We start from the raw sequence: 19,480 nt of genomic DNA on the forward strand, positions 1-19,480 counted from the left end.
CGCTAAAGCCGGGTAAGCGCCTTCTTTCTAAAAAAAAGTTGTTTAAGGCACGTCTAAATATGATAAATACTAATTTTTAAGGAATTTTTTAGATGGGGTCTACACCGTTCTTTTTTTATTGGTTTTAGTTATTTCTTTAGCTGAGGCATACCAGGGGTTTTGTTTATAAAAAAACACAAAAAACAGTGTGTGTTGTTGTTAGTGTAATAATTTGTCTCCTTGTGTTTTGGAAATTACTGTCATAAACAATAAGGACTAATGTGTTTGCTAGTGCATACAGAGATTATAGGTCCCTGGAGTCCTGTGGAGTTTGGACCAAACTCCGAAGATAATCTTCATGTGGATAGGGAAAATACATGGTATTTTATTTCATAGTTCATTTTATTTTTCTCGAGTCATAGGATCATCGTACTATTCAGAGGGGTATAGTGTTCAAAATTTATGTTTCTCTGATGCTAAGCCAAAACCTATGTGATTTTTGAGAAATCTCTTTGTGTTCCGAAACAATATTTGCCAGCAAGAGAAGTGGTTCTTCTTCGCTGCGAGAGATTTTTTTTTGAGAATGACTACCCAAATAGTTACACAGAGGTGTTACATTCAGATAGCATAAGGCTGCGAGAGATTTGATTCTGACCAAGAAGTCAGCTTACTTATCTCTCTAGTAAAGTTGTCGGGTGCTTTTGAAATCTAACTGTTGGCAACGTGTCGCTTGGGCATTGGCTAGCTATCATAACCAAAATGGCCTTTTCCCCTTGGGAAGACCGCAACTATAAATAGACACCCCTTCTAAGTGAATCATTGGTTGCTCTGTGTGATTATGACATGTTGTCTGAGCACCCCTCTCCAAAAGATTTGAGTTTCAAATCCAGCGAGAGAAAAACCCCAGAACCGAAAAAATAGATAGTGGTTTAGCATCATTAGAATCTAAAAAAAAATCTTACATTCACCCGCCTCTAGTAGACATAATTCTTGGTATCAGAGCAAGTTACTCCTTGTCTCTGCTTATTAAGATCTAACAATCTTGGGTTTAAGTATATCTTCATTGAACTACAAGTTGAATTTGAAGATCCCTATATTCGATGGGGCAAACTACCCTTTCTAGAAGGAAAGGATGAAAATTCGTCTCAAGGCTATCGATGAAAATTGTGTTTGGGTTAGGAAAGTGATAAATTGGGGCTGTATAATTCTTTGTTTGGATAGGGATTAGCCTACGTCACACGTGACGTTCTCCTGCTTTCCTCGCTCGATCGCCATTGACGAACCTTCCAAGCTCCTGCCAAGACTCCTCCACCTCTGTTGCGTCCCCTCAACGATTCCATGCACGACCGCCGATGGTGCTTCCACTGGTCCTCGAGGTCATCATACCCTACATAGAATCTGCCCGGAGCTGCATGCTCCCCGCCTTTCATCTGGCCAACACGACTGCACGTGCAGCCGTCGGCAGGGCGTTTCACCTGACCGCGGATGTCGTTATCCCCACACAGATCTAGCCGGGATGTTGTACATCGGTACCGCGATAGTACTCCGTCGTCATGGTGTCGTCGGTAGGGCCATTCCGGGGACAGACAACGAGCGGCAGGATGTCACGCTCCAGTTTCTTGAGGAAAACCGGCGCGTCGTGGCGTCGAGGAGGACCACGAGGTCGCTGGTAGCATGGTCGTACTTGGTGCAGTCGCCGGTCCATCCGGTGTTGTCGGTCACCACCACTGTCTGTCTTGGCTGCCGCGCGTTCAGTCCACGGCGCTGGCGCCGGCGTCGGCCTCAGGCTTGTGATGGAAGACATTCATCTCCATGGAGCTCCACCGCCACGCCACTCCACTCATCACAGCTCAAACCCGTTGTTCTTAAACGCGTTTGCACAAAAACGTCTCGGAGTCGTTTTTCTAGAACCTCAGATTCTGGGTATTACGAGAACCAAGTTTTTCTTATCCAGGAATTAATTATAGGTTGGCCAAACAAAGTTTAAATTGGTTAGACTCTAAAAGACGTTTTTTTAATGTTACTCTAAAACACGTTTGTAGCCATCTGGTTCTCTAAAAACTATCTATCCAAATAACGAAAGTGCTATTCTGAGCTGGAGCTCAGATGTACCCCTTATCTCAACAACAAACCGAAGTCACTAATTAAGGAGCACTCGTTGCAAAAAACACTCCACCTTCCCAGGTCGCGACAAGTGGCGCACATGCAGCGCGCCACTTGTCGCAACCTGGGAGGTTTCCTTTTTTTCGTAGATCTGTTTATTCAAAACGTAAACCGTGCGTCCAAATCTCGAACCGTTTTCATCGTTGGATTCCTCGCGTCGAGATCTTCAAAACTAGATCCCATGTTGATAAGTTTTGACAAACTTTTTTTTTACGAGAAAACCGGACGAAAAAAACCGGACGAAAAAACCGAACCGGGAGCACGGGTTTTTCCCTTTCCGAAAGAGGCACGCCCGTGCCTCTCACGAAATCACAACTGTGCCTCTCGTGGAAGAAAAAAAAAACAAAAAACGCGTTTTTCTTCGTTTCCGAGAGGCACGGCCGTGACTCTCGCGAAAGCACAACCGTGCCTCTCGCGGAAGCAAAACCGTGACTCTCGCGAAAGAAAAAAAAAAACAGAAAACGTGTATTTTTCCCTTTCCGAGAGGCACGGCCGTGACTCTCGCGAAAGCACAATCGTGCATCTCGCGGAAGCAAAACCGTGACTCTCACGAAAGAAAAAAAAAACAGAAAACGCGTATTTTTTCCCTTTCCGAGAGGCACGGCCGTGACTCTCGCGAAAGCACAACCGTGCCTTTCGCGGAAGCAAAACCGTGACTCTCACGAAAGAAAAAAAAACAGAAAACGCGTTTTGTTTTTCCCTTTCCGAGAGGCACGGCCGTGACTCTCGCGAAAGCACAACCGTGCCTCTCACGGAAGCATAACCGTGACACTCGCGAAAGAAAAAAAACAGAAAACGCGTTTTTTTCCGTTTCCGAAAGGCACGGCCGTGACTCTCGCTAAAAGCACAACCGCGCCTCTCGCGAAAGAAAAATCATGACTCTCGCGAAAGAAAAAAAAAGAAAACACGTTTTTTCGCGTAAATTTTTTTGATCAAAAAACTAAGGAAGACCGGGGAAAAACCAAAACGTCGAAAAAACCCAGAAAAAACCGTTTAAAAAGCCAAAAACGCGTGCGGAAAAATAAAAAAACCAAATCTGGAGAGAGCTTTCAGAGCGCGACACGTGGCGAATGGCTGAGAGCGCGCCAAGTGGCGCTGATCGCTGCGAGACTTCCGAAGGAGCGCTCTTTAACTAGTTGCTCTCACAACAAACAACCCCTGTATATCTTTTTAACAAAAGCCCTTTAGTAGCCCGTGAGAACGTGAGATTCTCGTTGTTAGCAGCCCGTTAGGCCCAACCTTTCTTTTCTTGAGAACTGCCCGTTAGGCCCAATCGTGAGGCAACTCCGAGCTCGACTAGACTCCGGCCCGCACCCGTTACGCCTCATGCCGGACCCACATCAGCGGGACCCACATGCATAGAGACGCGGACCGACCAAACCCGCACGCTGCTTGTTCTATAGCTCGGCCGCTCGGGAGGTCAAGCCGCCCGCCCGTAAACCCTATCTTCTCCTGTTCCCCTTCGTCCCCGGCCGGCGACGACGCCGCGCGCGCAGCGAACCCAGCCCCTCCTCCGGTACGCCCCCGCCATCTCCCCCGCCCCCTCCGTCAACCCCCCACGCCGATTGCCGTGTTCCTCTGCTGAATTCGTCGGCGGTTTTTACTCGGGGGCGTGCTCTGTTCGTCTAGGGTTTGGTGCGGGCGCGCGGATCTGCGGCCGCGCCTCCGCCCTCTCGCGGTTTTGATTTCCTCTGGAGAATCTCGGCGTTCTAGGGTTTGTGGGCGCGGTTGTGGCAGGACGGCGGGGATCTCTCGCGCCTTGAACGCCCCCTTGGGGGTTGAAAGCTTAGGCTACTTTTCTCGGGGAAATCTCAACCTAAATTTTTTTCGTGCTTTTACCGGCCTGAAGTAGGCCAGCGATTTTGGAGTGTGCTTGTTCGTCGTGTAAATTTGTTCGTGGTTTTGTTGGCTGTTTTGTTTGCTGTATCTGAATTCAGATATTCCTGTCAGTCTTCTTTCTATTTGTAATAACTGTGCTCTTCTGGGCGATAGGTTGCAGTAAGCAAGGAAGGATGAGTAGGCGCTGGAGCCGGACCATTTACGTTGGGAACCTCCCAGGGGATATCAGGGAGCGGGAGGTGGAGGATCTCTTCTACAAGGTTGGTATTCCCACTTCCATTACTATATGTCTTAAATTTATATATTGAAGGTGATGAAACAATGACAGGTGTATTTAGTATATTTTTCCTGGAACATACGAATATATTGTTTAGTTTTGCTGTAATAGTACTTCAGTTAATTCCCGTCTTTTAATTTGAGTGGTATAAGATAGCATTATGGCTGTGCCACTCACTTTTAAGAAAATAAGGCGCAGTTACTAATTTGATCTGTTGATTGGAGTTCTATACTTGGATTCTGTGTGAAGATCTGATGTTAAAAATATTTCTTGCAGTATGGACGGATAGTTGAAATTGACTTGAAGGTCCCCCCAAGGCCTCCTGGCTTTGCTTTTGTTGAGGTAACTTGTTGAATATGTTTTATATTTGCTTCTCGGTTGATTACTGTTAGATTTGTTGGAGGTCACGAAAGCTACTTTTTGTGTGTAGTTTGAAGATCCCCGTGATGCTGAAGATGCGATTCATGGCCGAGATGGCTACAACTTTGATGGGAATCGGCTTAGGGTAGGTGCAATGTTTTCTTTGTAGCTTGCTCTTCTCAGTTAACAGTTCTAATCCCTACTATGCACAGGTTGAACTTGCACATGGCGGGAGGGCCAACTCTTCATCCCTTCCGAACAGCTATGGTGGTGGGGGACGCCGTGGTGGTGTCTCTAGGCATACGGAGTATCGTGGTACGCAAAATATATGTCTACACAGAATATTGATTGCTCAAATTCTTTGTCTATAAACTGAACTCGTGTGCCTGCCATTTGACAGTTCTGGTTACTGGACTACCTTCTTCTGCATCATGGCAAGATCTGAAGGTCTGTAGAAAGAGTACAATACCATATATTCTGTCAACTTTTCTGTTCTTTTTTGCCTTATCATGTTTTCACTCTTCACTCTCTGAAGCTTCATAAATGTTTTTAACAGGACCATATGAGAAAGGCTGGTGATGTTTGTTTCTCTGAGGTGTACCGTGAGGGTGGTGGTGAGTTAGTTTGGGTCCCTGCTGCAGTTCTCTTCTTCAATCATATTCACCAGAGATTGTCAAAAGTTGCTTATGCATTATTAGAGAAATCACTTCACTTACTTTATTTCCTGATTTATATTTAATTGTAGTTCTGCTATTAAATTATTTTTTTGTAAATGCTGATATACTGATGTCTTTATCCAGATCACATTACAAAGATTTAAAATGTATTCATTACACTGGATACTCTACCATTTTAGGCTCATGCTGTGCACTATGCCTTTAATATGCCCAGCATGCACATTGACAAGCTTAGTACAAAAGAGGACTCATTGTTAGAACATTTAATCTAGCCTTTTTGTGTTGTCAATTGCACTGACAATTTTTTCTACACTGTTTCTATTAAATTAATAAGCTGTTGTAACAATGGTTCTTTCTGTAAAGTCATGTATGCTATGTTGCTGCTACTTTTTTTGACCTACATCATTGTTTGCTATAGGTACTATTGGAATTGTTGATTATACAAACTATGATGATATGAAGTATGCTGTAAGTTCTGCTTCTTCTTTTCGGTGTCACTTCTGGTGCCTTGCTAATTTTCATTACATGGAATGCTTATTTTTCGTCACACCTGTATAATCTAGTTGAACATATGGTTTTTGAGCTGTCATCACTTTTTCATAAAGGTGGAGAAATAATTTTCTGGAATTAACCTTTTGCAGATAAGGAAGCTAGATGATACTGAATTTAAAAATGCCTTCTCTCGAGCGCCTATAAGGGTACACCGAGACGTCTATTTGTAGTTCAGTTTTGGGCATTGACTTGTTTTGAAATTAACAAATGCACCACCTTGTTGTTTTCTGAAGGTAAAGGAGTATGCTGGAAAAAGCAGCCGCTCCTATTCACGCAGCCGTAGCAGAAGCCGAAGTGGCAGCTACAGCAGGAGTCCAAGGTCAGTCTTTGATTACTTCTGTTGGTCCTGTATAATGTAACTGACCACTGACCAAATTTGGATATGCTTTCAGTCCAAAGAAAAAACCATCACGTCGTTCAGCGTCAAGATCTCGGTCGAGATCAGTTTCTTCCCATTCAAGGTCACCGTCAAAGGAACGCTCTCCATCAAGGTAACTGAGCTCCTATGGCCTGTGTACCTCCTCCTGCCCCAAGAAAAAGAAAAAGAAAGATGGAACAAGTAGACATCACTGCAATTATTTTTATAATCAAATGTTGCTTGATATGTTGGCACATCTATAACAAAAGAAGTATGTTCTGGTTGAAACTTGACAATAATAGTCTGGAAAATCCTAAATATTGTTTCTCATTGATGCAATCTTTATCAACAAAAGATGCATCAATCCATCTGACATCCTAAATGTCCATGTTCCCAGGTGGCAATACACCATAACCCTCATGCATTGGCATATTAGGTTTATGTATGATATTCTAGTTAAACCTGCTGATTTTTCCTAATGTTAAATGGAAAACTAGTGGCATTATTATTATCTATCTGGTTGCTTGGAAACTGTCACAAGTTTTATCACACTCTGGTGTCACATGTTTCTTGTCTAACTGAACTGGCTAGTGTCCGGTGTTTCTTAAAGCCTCGAATCATTTCTTCCTTAGATGAGGGATTGTGCGGCGATCTAGGGATTGCGTATTAGGAAATTGAGGATGGGGATTTGGTCAGTTTGCACCAGCTCCATTGGTTGACTGAGGTATGGTAATAAACTGGGAGCTGAACTGGAAGCTAAAAATCATCTATTGTTTTTTCTTACCTAATGGACTGTAACTGATTACATCAGAGCTTGGGCATAGAGGATTGTTTTGGAACTCTGGAAGTAGAGCATTAAGGATTTGACGGTTTGGACTATGACGGCACAATGGCATTTGCTCAGATTTGAGTACATGAGGACTGGCTCCTTCACAGGCTTCAAATTGGAGAGCTGTTCTAGTGTATATGCTCACGTAACATTGACACAAAACGCTTTCAGTACTGCATGTTTTTTGACATAAGGAACTGATTGATTTTAATTTCCATGAGCCCTTTTTACTTGCATTTGGCGATTGGAATGCTGGGGAGGATGGAGGTTCTTGGAAGCAAGCTATTAAAACTCCATTCTGGATATTGATTTCTCTTGTTTTCTTGAACTTTTTGCAGATCACCAGCAAAATCCCAATCCCCTGTCGCTGCATCTGTAAGTATTCTCAATCATGCTTTTGCAATATATCTGTTTATGAAACTTACCTTTGTTGTTTTTGCTCAGCCCGTCGTCAATGGTGAAGCAGCAAGCCCCAAGAGGGACCCAAGCAAGAGCCCATCACGTTCCCGGTCTCCTGATGTAATATAACTCTTATACTTGTGTTGACTTATTGTTGATTGGTATGTGTTCATTGCTCTTATACTAAGAGTATCCAATTGCATTTTCAGGCCAAATCAGAGTAAAACTGATGCGAGGTTAGGGGCGGTGAGAGGCGGAGCCATGGGCTTCAAATTCTTCATATTTTGTCTTCGCCGACTTCTGCATACGCTGTTATAGTACTATCTGTGTTCGGTTATTCTAGGTTCCTTGATGTTTCTGTAAAACTTGTTTGGATGGATTTTTGAGATTTATGTACTCTCTTCATTGTCAGCATTTTTACTTGGATTATTATCTATGCATGGTCGTTGGTTCGGAAGATATTTGAATACAGTAACATTGCCGTGTGTAATGCTGGAAATATAACCTGGATTTGAGGTATTGGTTCAGTTTTCGCGACACTGTTTACATATATCTGTTTGACATCACTTGCACGCACACAGGACTCAGGATTTTACGAAGAGATACAACAGGCTCGGCGCCTTAATGACGCGGTCATTTCTTGGACTTGGGCTGCTTGACTATCATGACGGAGCAGTGCGCGTGATGGGCGCAGTAGTCGCTCACGCTCCCGAGAAATGCCCTGCAAGAAGCGTCCATGTTCAGATAAAACCCACGGCCATTAGCCAGCAGCTTGCGGAACACATCATCAATTACCTCTTGATGGCGCCGTAGCCATGGCTGCCGACGACGAGCAGATCGGCGTGGTGCTTGTCGACGGCGTCGCAGAGCACGTACCTCGCCTCTCCTTCCATCACCTCTATCAGACCATGCACCTGCGATTTATTTGGCATGTTACAGAAATGTCTCTGTGATCGAGCAATGCGGCGAGCAGGGGTCGTGGCTGTTACCGTGTTGGCGACGCATAGGCGGCGCGCCCCGTCGACGACGTCCTCGGCCCTCTTGCGCAGGTCCGCGTCCACGACCCTCACCACGTCCCCGGCGGCGGCTGAAAATTCCGAAGCAGAGTAAGCTCCAGTTCACCACGAGTATTCCGAACCGAATCAAAGCTGGAAATTAATGATGGGGTTGGCGACCGGCACCGGGGCTGCCGAAGGTGACGACGGAGGACGCGGGGGGCTTGGCGTGGACGACGACGAGCTCGGCAGCCACGCCGGCCGTCGCCACGTGACGCACGGCCCACTCCAGCGCGCGGTAGCTGTGGTCGCTGTCGTCCACGGCGACCAGCACCACCGTCTTCCTCCTACCGCTGCCCTCGGCCTCCTTCACCATCGCAGGTGCAGCCTTGGCCTCCGCCATTGCCAGCAGACAGTGCAAGGAACGAAACTGATGTAAGAGGTTCTTGGTCGGCAGGTCTGCTATGTATGAGCTGATGAGCAGCGCGATCGAGGGGCGTATATATTGGGCACGCCGGCAGAGCGAGAGAGAAGGGCCAAAACCGGAGGGGGTGGAGGCAGCGGGGTTGCGGCGGGCCAAGGGCGGATGATGATGGATCGGATGGATACTGGTGGCGGCACGGCAGGGTGCCGGACCGGACCCCGGTTTTGGCTGTTGGTTTTAGCTCCAGCATTGCAACTAACGTCCTGCGGCTGCTGGATAGCGACCCGCTATAGTACAGCAACAGCCCAGCCACTCAGCCAACCAGTGCGTGCTGACCGTGACCGTTATAGTTTTTCAGTTTCTGCTCCCGAAGACTGTGATTAGCCACAACCGTAGTAAGATAATTGCTGGTCAGCACACACACGCTTTACTTTTAAGTTGTACACGGAAGAAGATTACATAGTCTCGTATAGCGTGGAAGTGCTCTTTTGATCCCGAGCTCACATGCTGCCACCTTTTTTTTTCCAGTAACACCGCTTCCGATTTTATAGCAGCGATCAGTAATAACACGGTTGCAGAAACGAAGGTTACAAGCAGCTTCTCAATGTTAATAGCTGCACAGTACCTTTCTTGTCCAGATGTTTCTCTTGTTTAAAGTTGTTTCAGCTATATATTACTCCCTCCGTTTCTAAATATAGGTCTTTCTAAAGATTTCAACAAGTGACTACATACGGAGCAAAATGAGTGAATCTGCACTCTAAAATTTGTCTATATACATCCGTATGTGATACTTCATTTGAAATCTCTAAAATGACGTATATTTAGGAACGGAGGGAGTAGATGCAAAACTTATTGCCTATGCATGGGTCAGCATGCATTAGCACGGCAAACATGCAGGCGTACATGTCAAACATAAAAATCTTAGAAACTACTAATCCTACAAAATTTCTACAGAATTCATGTGATTTTTAAAAGCGGAGGCAGACACCCTCCTGGCCTTACGAGGACACCGCTAAGGTCGGGCAAAAACTCGCAAAGGTAACGCAACTTCAAGTTGTACCTACAAAGACTGATACAAGTAGCGGTCAACATATATGGGAAATATGGACGTGGCAATTACGTCCAGGATTCATGTATAAGAAGCACATTTCATAAAGGCATCACATTGTCTCCCATAAACCATGAGACGCATTGTGGCCTCCATGGATTGGCAGATAAACTGTAGAGAGATCCATTAATGCATATACTTTAACTCCACGCATACTGTGTTTCAATGCCCATGTTTTCATCGTAAGTTGCCTTATCTTTCTTACATATACTCTTTTTCATTGTTCCTTAAGGATACATCTAACTCAAGGTTTTTCAATGGATAAGATACGCTAGAGAAGTGCAAATGACCAGGTTAGTCCAAGACAAGCAGACTTAGTATATAATCTCAGTGAAGTCAAATTACAGGGTCTTAATGACTGAAAGCATCTTATAGATATATCAGGACCAAACCAAAGCAAAAGCAAAAACTGCAGACGGAAAAAGAAAAGTCATTAGAGAGCTATACCAAAGCTGTAGCTCTATGGTTTAGCTGCGATAACTGAAGGTCCAACAGTTGTAAAAGACTCCATATAATCGTCAGTAACAACTGTCAGCCTCCACCCTGGAGTCATGCTTCCACTCTTGGTCTGCCAATGCGTGAAAAACATGGAACATAGGGAAGATATGGAGGAAATGTGTCGTACGAGTGATATTTTAGACTGCAGATAACACAAACTTTACCACGGTCCATGTCATAGGACAGTAGCACATCCTCGCACCTCCAAACAAAGAATATCAAATTGCACTCAGGATGGATTGCGATCAAAGCATAGTCCCTTTGGAACAAGAGATCAGCATAGTCCCGTTGTAACATGTGATCCTTCTCCCCAAAAAGCTCCCCAAAAAGTTGTGAAGTGCTGATGTTGTACTTAAAGATCCATTCATTACCATTATAGTCCTCAAGAATCCAGACTGATAATTTGGAGCTATCATTGTCTCTCATATTTATAAAATACAATCGCCCTTGAGATTGACCAATAAAAGCTAGAGGACCTAAACAAATGTTTCCAACACACATGGTTTCAAGCAAAGAAATGGTCCTCCATGTCTTGCCTTCCGTGTCAACTGCTAGTATCTTAAACTCACATGTGAGCAAGTGCATCATTCCATTGAAAAAGACACCTCTCATCTCAACTATCTGAATCTCATTGTCGCCCCAACCATTTTCCTTGTAACTCCAGGCTCCTGTCTCTGATGAGTAGATATTAACACCTGAGATATATCCATAGTCCTCATCACCCTCTAGGATCTGGAACACATGGAAGTGGGGTGACATGGCTCCATCGAAACCCAAACGGTACTCCAATGCATCGCTTCTATGGCCAGCATCAGGCAGGACTACCCATTCCTCAGTGGCAGGATTACATACCACATAATCAGCTTCGTCTATTGGGGAGTCCTTCCAGCAGAGGCAGAAAATAAGGCCATTGCAGCAGTCCTTTGGCAAAATCTGCCTGTATCCCGTCAAGAAGGGCAACGAGGAATCAGGGAATAGCTGCTTTTGGTCCCCCGAAATACCATCAAAAGTGGGAAATCCTATCAAACCATCCTCATTGTTGTATCTGTGCATGGGGTAGAAGAAACCGGAGATGGTCTGGGGCAGCTTTTTGCGGTGTTGGGAGATGAGGAGGTACCAGAGCCGGGAGACACACTTGAATCGGCACACTGACTTGACAGGCAGCAGGGACAGAATCTCGATGATAAGGTCATCTGTCAGGTCAGCAGCGGAGGTTGTCCCGTTCTTGGAGCAGTTCATCTGTGTGCAAGCCATTCTGACAAGTAGAGATGGAACACTAAAATAGTCAGATCAAATATCAGTGCATGACAGAATGAAAGGAAGAGCACGGAGGAAGAACAGGCATACCAGTCTACTGAAGCAAGGAGCGGCAACGATGGAAGTGGCTATCAATGGCGGTTCTGCGGCTGACGGCTGGGAACAGTAGTTACAGTGGCTCAGATAGTTGAATTAAATGCCAAACAACAAAGAATAAATCAAAATAATACAAGCTACTGATAGCGGCGTGCAACAAGTTCGCTAATACTATTTGAAACTTACTGGTTGCAAACAATGCCTGAGGACAAAACGTCAAGACTTAAAGACACTTTGTGAAAGCTAAAATGTAAAGTTCGTTTTCACCGGTTCCTTCGTTCTCACCAATGACTGTCTGGAGGATGGAGCGCCAGACACGGTGGGCTGCAAGTCGGACACCTGAGCCTGACGGACGTGCCTGAGTGAAGCTACGTCTCTTTCATCAGTTATCCTTTCCAAAATAAATACTCCCTCCGTCCCAAAATTCTTGTCTTAGATTTGTCTAAATACGGATGTATCTAGTTACGTTTTAGTGTTAGATACATCCGTATCTAGACAAATCTAAGACAAGAATTTTGGGATGGAGGGAGTACTAGCTAGGGTTTCCAATTTTGCTCGCAATGTATCCATAAATGAGACATTTGTTCAAGGAGGAACCCTTCCGGGAATGCAATTACGAATAAATGGCCTATTTCCAAATTAGCGACATCTCAGTGTGGCAACCAAACACGAATCGTTGAGGCTCAAGCAAATCGCTCCAGCGCAGCAACCAAACTAGCCCAACATGCGTTAACATTGTGACATCTTTGTTCTACAACTGCTCCATTAAGTACAAGTTCAAAAACGAAGTCCAGCCAACTAATAACTATTAATATGGATCGGAGGGAGTACTGAAATTTCTTTCGGATAGGTGTATACGGTGTTAGAATTTTACAGGCTCCTTTTACACCTTTTTTTTTTGGTTTTTGACGAGAATCCTTTCAGAATTTTTATTGAGTCACTTGACTTGCATTTCTGTGAATGTGACTATACATCTGTAACCTCCACACAGAACCTAAGGCTGGAGGAGTATTAGCTACGAATAAATGAGACTACCCATAGCAGTTAACCTAAATAGTTTTGATGTCGTACCTAGTAATTCAGACGCCGCTGCTCAACCTCCTGTTGTCCTCTCCTGCCGGCGAGCTTCCGGGCCGCCGCCGTTTCGCCCCGGTTCGCCGCCGCTGCCCGCCAAATCCGGGATCGACAGGATCTCAAGCCATGCTGCCGCATAGCCAATCCATGGACCGATTTAGGGATCAGGTCTCCAGATTTGAGAGTGGGCTGGAGGATTTGGGGATTAGGGTTCTTGTTCGGCCTGTGTGTGTGAAGGCTTTTTTTTCAGGGGAGTGTGAACTGTGAAGGCCGTTCGTGATTTTGTGGGGAGTGCGTCACGCAAGGAGAAGACGCTCTACAGGCTTCGGCCCAAATTAGACCGGCCCGCAGAAAACTCGGCCCTAAAATCTTGTCACTGACATAATAAAGCTTAGCGAGATTGTCTAAAAAAAACTGTAGTAAATGTTGTGAAATCACTGGTCAAGGATACTCTTTGCAAAGGCCATCCTCACATCTTTTTGTGATGACAAATGGTGTATTACATGTACGACACTTGTCACAACCTAGGATTTTTTTGTATATTTGTTTTTCCTAAACTTTTTATCTATTAAATTGTACGCCCAAATCATGAACCGTTATTATCATCGCGTTTCTCGCATTGACAACTGCAAAACTAGATCTCATGTTAATAGGTTCAAACAAACTTTTTTCTCGAAAAAGGCAGAAAATAAAAAAAATCAGAAACTAAATTTTTTGGAAAAATGGAAATAAAAAATCGGAAAGAAAAAATATATTGAAAAACACAAAAAGCAAAAGGATGGATTTTTTTGTCGAGAAAACCTATGAAATAACAAATAAAATCTGAAACCCCAAAAAAATGCCTGGAGACAAAAAATTTGTGCTCCCACGTATGCGCCAAAGCGCGACACGTGGTGGCGGTTGGCCGCGCCACACGGTTCGCGCATGCATGCCCGCTGTGAGCTCCTCGGGGGGGGGGGGGGGGGGGGGGGGGGTTACCGCTGGTTAGTTGACCCCATTCTTAAGAGCTCTTATTTAGCACCCGCAAGCTTGGCTAAGAGCAAGAGTAGGTCGGCACAGTTTGCTCATGAGCGATTTAAAAAAATTATCTTCAGTCTTTTACGTTGTTTCTCACCCTCCGAAAAAATGGTTGTTGTTTTTTAGGACCTACATATTTGAAAACCTATTTATCTTAATAATATTCTTTAGAAAATTGTTCAGTATGTTTTCATAGAAAAGATTGTTGTATATTAAAAGAAGTTCATCGTATATTAAAAAAAGTTCAGTAGGAATAAATGAATATGGCATGTAGGACCACATAGTAAGTGAGAGAAGTGAGTGATCCTGGTTTAATTTCGACCACACATACAATTTCTATTTTGAGGGGTAAACCAAACATACAACTTCCAGGTGTAAAATAGACTTTACTCAACCCACTTCATTACATGTGATCTTTAAAAACGGAGGCATACACGCTCCTGGCCTTACAAAGACACCATTAAGGTCAGGCAAAAACTCGCAAAGGTAACACAACTTCAAGTTGTCCCTACCAAGATAGGTATAAGTAGCGGTCAATGTATATGGGAAATATGGACATGGCAATTCCGTCCAGGATTCAGGATTCACGTATAAGAAGCACATTCCATAAAGGCATCACTGTCTCCCATAAACCACGAATCACATTGTGGCCTCCATGGGTTGCGGATAAATTGTGGAGAGATCCATTAACGCATATATACTTTAACTCGACGCATACCGTGCTACAATGTCAGTATATTCCATTGTAAGTTGGAATATCTCTATTAGCATGAGAAAGCAACGATTTGTTCTTACATATGTATATTATTTTTTCATTATTCCTTGAGGATACATCCAACCCGAGGTTTTTCAATGGATAAGATATGCTGGAGAAGGAGAGATGAGCAGCCAAGAAACCAATGACTAGCACATATAATCAGGCTAGTCCAAAACAAGCAGACTTGGTGAATAATCAAAGTCAAGTCAACTTACAGGATCTAATGACTGAAAGTATTTAATAGATATATCAGGACTAAATCAAAGAAAAAGCAAAACCTGCAGGGGTAAAAAAAAAGAGGAGTCATTGGAGAGCTATAGCAAAGCTGTAGCCCTATGGTTTAGTTGTGATAACTGAAGGTCCAACACTTGTAAAAGATTCCATATAATTGTCGGTAACAACTGTCAGCCTCCACCCTGGAGTCAGGCTTCCACTCTTGGTCTGCCAATGCGTGAGAAAGATGGAACATAGGGAAGATATGGAGGAAATGTGTGATACGAGTGCTCTTTTAGACTGCAGATAACACGAGCTTTACCACGGTCCATGTCATATGACAGTAACACATCCTCGCACCTCCAAACAAAGAATATCAAATTGCACTCAGGATGGATTGCGATCAAAGCATAGTCCCTTTGCAACAAGAGATCAGCATAGTCCCGTTGTAACGTGACATCCTTCTCCCCAAAAAGCTCCCCAAAAAGTTGTGAAGTGCTGATGTTGTACTTAAAGATCCATTCATTACCATTATAGTCCTCAAGAATCCAGACTGATAATTTGGAGCTATCATTGTCTCTCATATTTATATAATACAGTCGCCCTTGAGATTGACCAATAAAAGCAAGATGACCTAAATAAATGTTTTCATCACACATAGTTTCCAGCAAAGAAATGGTCCTCCATGTCTTACCCTCAGTGTCAACTGCTAGTATCTTAAACTCACGTGTGAGCAAGTGCATCATTCCATTGAAAAAGACGCCTCTCATCTCAACTATCTGAATCTCATTGTCGCCCCAACCATTTTCCTTGTAACTCCAGGCTCCTGTCTCTGATGAGTAGATATTAACACCTGAGATATATCCATAGTCCTCATCATCCTCTAGGATCTGGAACACATGGAAGTGGAGTGACATGGCTCCATCGAAACCCAAACGGTATGCTATTGCATCACTTCTATGGCCAGCATCAGGCAGGACTACCCATTCCTCGGTGGCAGGATTGCATACCACATAATCGGCTTCGTCTATTGGGGGGTCCTTCCAGCAGAGGCAGAAAATAAGGCCATTGCAGCAGTCCTTTGGCAAAATCTGCCTGTATCCCGTCAAGAAGGGCAACGAGGAATCAGGGAATAGCTGCTCTTGATCCCTTGAAATACCATCAAAAGTGGGAAATGTTATCACATCATACTCATCATTGAGTCTGTGCTTGGGGTAGAAGAAGCCGGAGATGGTCTGGGGAAGCCTTTTGCGGTGTTCAGGGTGGGAGATGAGGCTGTACCAGAGCCGGGAGACACACTTGAATCGGCACACTGACTTGACTGGCAGCAGGGACAGAATCTCGATGATAAGGTCATCTGTAAGGTCAGCAACGGAGGTTGCCCCGTTCTTGGAGCGGTTCATCTGTGTGCAAGCCAATCTGACAAGTTGAGAATGAAAACAAAAATAACCAGATCAAACATCAGTGCAGGACAGAATGAAAGGACGGAAGAAAGAGCACGGTGGCAGAACAGGCATACCAGTCTACTGAAGCAGGGAGCGGCCACAATGGAAGTGGCTATCAACGGCGGTTCTACGGCTGACGGCTGGGAACAATAGTTACAGTGGCTCAGATAGTTGAATTAAATGCCAATCAACAAAGAATAAATCAAAATAGTACAAGCTATTGATAGCGGCGTGTAACAAGTTCGCTAATACTATTTGAAACTTACTGGTTGCAAACAATGTCTGAGGACAAAACGTCAAGACTTAAATACACTTTGTGAAAGCTAAAATGTAAAGTTCGTTTTCACCGGTTCCTTCGTTCTCACCAACGACTGTCTGGAGGATGGAGCGCCAGACACGGTGGGCTGCAAGTCGGACGGCTGAGCCTGACGGATGTGCCTGAGTGAAGCTACGTCTCTTTGATCAGTTATCCTTTCGAAAATAAATACTAGCTAGGGTTTCCAATTTTGCTCCCAATGTGTCCATAAATGAGACATTTGTTCAAGGAGGAACCCTTCCGGGAATGCAATTACGAATAAATGGCCTATTTCCAAATTAGCGACATCTCAGTGTGGCAACCAAACACGAATCGTAGAGTCTCAAGCAAATCACTCCAGCACAGCAACCAAACCAGGCCAACATGCCCTAACATTGCGACATCTTTGTTCTACAACCGCTCCATAAAGTACAGGTTCAAAAACGAAGTACAGCCAACTAACTATTAATATGGCCCCGCAAAAAAAAATCCCTCTGTAAAAAAAATATAAGAGCGTATAGATCACTACTGAAATTTCTTTACGGAGGGAGTATCTATTAATATGGATGGGAGGGAGTACTGAAATTTCTTTCGGATAGGTGTATACCGTGTTAGAATTTTACAGGCTCCTTTTACAACTTTTTTTTTCGACGAGAGTCCTTTTAGAATTTTTATTATCGACACACTTGACTTGCATTTCTGTGACAGTGACTATACATCTGTAACTTCCACATAGATCCTAAGGCTAGAGGAAACCTACTGCAAACAAGAAATGAGACCACCCGTAGCACACTAAATAGTTTTGATGTCGTACCTAGTAAGTCAGACGCCGCTGCTCTTTTCCTGTCCTGCCGGCGAGCTTCCAGACCGCCGCCGCTTCGTCGCCGCTGCCCGCCACATCCGGGATCGACAGGATCTCAAGCCATGCTTCCGCATAGTCGATCCATGGTCCGATTTAGGGATCAGGTCCCAAGATCTGAGAGTGGGCTGGAGGATTTGGGGATTAGGGTTCTTGTTCGTCCTGTGTGAAGAGAAGGAAGAGCCAGGCCCAGCACACTAAATGAACTTTTTTTTAGGATCTGCGGGGGAGGTGATATGCTGATATACTCCAGTGATGTGCATATATGGGCCAGGCCCAGCGCGAAGGAAGAGCAAAACGCTCCGGCTTTGGATGGGGAAAATTGTATAGTAGCAAAAATGCCGTGTGCTGCAATGAAAGAAATATGTATATATTATACATTCTAATCCTATAATACACAAACCAAATGAAGCATCTGGTTAGTATATTACTAGTATATATACATTTGAAATTGTAGCGGTTCAACACCAATCGTCTAGTATGTTAGTATTATTAAAAACATGTAACGTTTGGTTTTATCCTCGATAAGAAGTACTCATTGGATGTACAAATTAAATATCCTAAGAAAATTATTTAGAAGTAGCATATGAGATTTTCCTTATAGGAAAGACAGAGCACACAATAAACTTGAAAGTGCTTAATAGCATTACATATGTTAGAATTAATCCAAGTCCAGCATATAATCAAATACTCCTCCTTTAATTAAGACGAGGGATCATCATGCATGTGCACTGTAGGGCTGCGTTGTCGGTCTCACTCGATGCAGGTTCATTGATTTAATCAGGTTTTTGCCCACATATGTCCTCTTTTAATTAAGGAGGGGTCATCTCATCGATTTAAATAGCTCTTCATCGGGTCTTCGCCCACATACGTCCTCCTCTAATCAAGGAGGGATCATCATGCATGCAACCAGTGTAAGGCTGAGTTGCTGGTCTCTCTCGATGCAACCAGCGTAAGACCAAGAGTGGGAGTCATTATCACCAATAATGTGGGTTGTGGAGGAAGGTGCAACAACACTGAAATTAGAGCTAGAAGTACTAACAAATTCTTCACAGGTGATATCAATATCAGGTGGCCTTGATTATATCCATTTCTGACTAACCTCGGCAATGAATTCACCTAATTTTGCGGGATTTGGATTAGTTTTTAGGCAAATCAATTTTCATTGACTTGTTAATTTTTTTAGATGACGTTGACTTTTTTGTTTGAGAAAATGTTGACTTGTTAAATAGGAAAGCCTATTCGAACAGTGCCTGGCCCAGTAAACTCAGATTCCGGTCCGCTCAGTTTCTAGGCGCAAGGCCTGTTAAAGCGCCCCGAATCGATACGCTCGCCGCGACCGTTAGATCGTCCGAAAATCTGACGGCCAGCAGTAGCGCACGTCCCTCCTCTGTCCCGCTGTCGCTGACACCCAGACCCCACGCGTCATCCCCATCCTCCCCTCCGACTCCAGACCGAATCACCTCCGCCGCGTCCGATCCTAACATCTCCGCGATTCTTTCCCAAAGAAACATCTCCGCGACTCGGCAGGATTAAGGACCCTCGGGTAAGATTGCTCCCCTATAAATACAGATCCAGGGAGTTTATCATCGAGCCAGGGAGCACTCGCCGGAGCTCACCATCGCTGCCGCACCTCCAGTCGAGTACCGCGACGCTCGTCCGCCTCTTAATCGAGACAAGAGATCAACAGAGCGCCGACCCAAGCAAACCCTCGCGCGCTCCGATCTACAACCACAGCATCATGTCGTGGGAGCGACAGTCGCCGACCCTTTCGCCCCATGACCAAGGCCAAGGCCAAGACCAAGACAGTGCTAGCGACGGCAGCGAATCGCCCGCGGCATGCGACCGGTGCCGCGATCCGGGCCACGGAACCGAGGATTGCCCCAGCCTACCCTGCCACAACTGCGGGGGAACCCGTCACACGCGAAGCACTTGCTTCAGCCGGAGCCCTGTCTTCCGCAGAGGAGCAAGGTGCCCGACGTGCGGTGGCTTTGGGCACGGGGTACCCG

General features: G+C 44.7%; 4 protein-coding genes across 8 annotated transcripts; 1 reads left to right on the top strand and 3 right to left on the bottom strand.

The window, feature by feature from the left end:
- The first annotated feature begins 3,487 nt into the window (after window positions 1–3,487).
- On the top strand, window positions 3,488–7,952 carry LOC123051591 (serine/arginine-rich-splicing factor SR34). Of its 3 annotated transcripts, XM_044474515.1 has the most exons (14): window positions 3,488–3,658; window positions 4,135–4,241; window positions 4,535–4,600; window positions 4,689–4,763; window positions 4,831–4,933; window positions 5,019–5,065; window positions 5,175–5,232; window positions 5,714–5,763; window positions 5,937–5,993; window positions 6,081–6,166; window positions 6,240–6,338; window positions 7,373–7,409; window positions 7,479–7,553; window positions 7,643–7,952. In XM_044474515.1, exons 2-14 carry the CDS (start codon window positions 4,155–4,157, stop codon window positions 7,655–7,657), a joined length of 855 nt encoding a protein of 284 aa, XP_044330450.1. In that variant the 5' UTR covers window positions 3,488–3,658; window positions 4,135–4,154; the 3' UTR covers window positions 7,658–7,952. The 3 variants fall into 3 exon arrangements, 2 of the variants coding, with proteins under 2 accessions (XP_044330450.1, XP_044330451.1); XR_006424217.1 differs by lacking the exons at window positions 7,373–7,409; window positions 7,479–7,553; window positions 7,643–7,952 and adding exons at window positions 6,838–6,929; window positions 7,017–7,270; XM_044474516.1 differs by lacking the exons at window positions 7,373–7,409; window positions 7,479–7,553; window positions 7,643–7,952 and adding an exon at window positions 6,838–7,270.
- LOC123051592 (universal stress protein PHOS34) lies at window positions 7,921–9,050 on the bottom strand. 2 transcript variants are annotated; one of them, XM_044474518.1, is made up of 4 exons: window positions 8,615–9,050; window positions 8,423–8,520; window positions 8,229–8,347; window positions 7,921–8,154 (listed from the first exon to the last, which is right to left on the bottom strand). In XM_044474518.1, the coding sequence occupies exons 1-4, from the start codon at window positions 8,829–8,831 to the stop codon at window positions 8,067–8,069; spliced, it is 522 nt and encodes a 173-aa protein (XP_044330453.1). In that variant the 5' UTR covers window positions 8,832–9,050; the 3' UTR covers window positions 7,921–8,066. The 2 variants fall into 2 exon arrangements, with proteins under 2 accessions (XP_044330453.1, XP_044330452.1); XM_044474517.1 differs by having other exon boundaries at window positions 8,229–8,520.
- Window positions 9,051–9,667: 617 nt separating this feature from the next.
- Window positions 9,668–13,148, bottom strand: LOC123051590 (F-box protein At5g07610). 2 transcript variants are annotated; one of them, XR_006424216.1, is made up of 4 exons: window positions 12,883–13,148; window positions 11,806–11,871; window positions 10,408–11,713; window positions 9,668–9,921 (listed from the first exon to the last, which is right to left on the bottom strand). XR_006424216.1 is itself a non-coding variant. In XM_044474514.1 (3 exons), exon 3 carries the CDS (start codon window positions 11,710–11,712, stop codon window positions 10,510–10,512), a length of 1,203 nt encoding a protein of 400 aa, XP_044330449.1. In that variant the 5' UTR covers window position 11,713; window positions 11,806–11,871; window positions 12,883–13,148; the 3' UTR covers window positions 10,009–10,509. The 2 variants fall into 2 exon arrangements, 1 of the variants encoding a protein (XP_044330449.1); XM_044474514.1 differs by lacking the exon at window positions 9,668–9,921 and having other exon boundaries at window positions 10,009–11,713.
- Window positions 13,149–14,834: 1,686 nt separating this feature from the next.
- On the bottom strand, window positions 14,835–17,686 carry LOC123051594 (F-box protein At5g07610). The gene is made up of 3 exons (XM_044474519.1): window positions 17,427–17,686; window positions 16,392–16,457; window positions 14,835–16,291 (listed from the first exon to the last, which is right to left on the bottom strand). Exon 3 carries the CDS (start codon window positions 16,273–16,275, stop codon window positions 15,082–15,084), a length of 1,194 nt encoding a protein of 397 aa, XP_044330454.1. The 5' UTR covers window positions 16,276–16,291; window positions 16,392–16,457; window positions 17,427–17,686; the 3' UTR covers window positions 14,835–15,081.
- Between the last annotated feature and the right edge of the window lie 1,794 nt (window positions 17,687–19,480).

The sequence above is a fragment of the Triticum aestivum genome, chromosome 2D (genome assembly GCF_018294505.1).
Source record: "Triticum aestivum cultivar Chinese Spring chromosome 2D, IWGSC CS RefSeq v2.1, whole genome shotgun sequence".
Lineage (NCBI taxonomy): Eukaryota > Viridiplantae > Streptophyta > Magnoliopsida > Poales > Poaceae > Triticum > Triticum aestivum.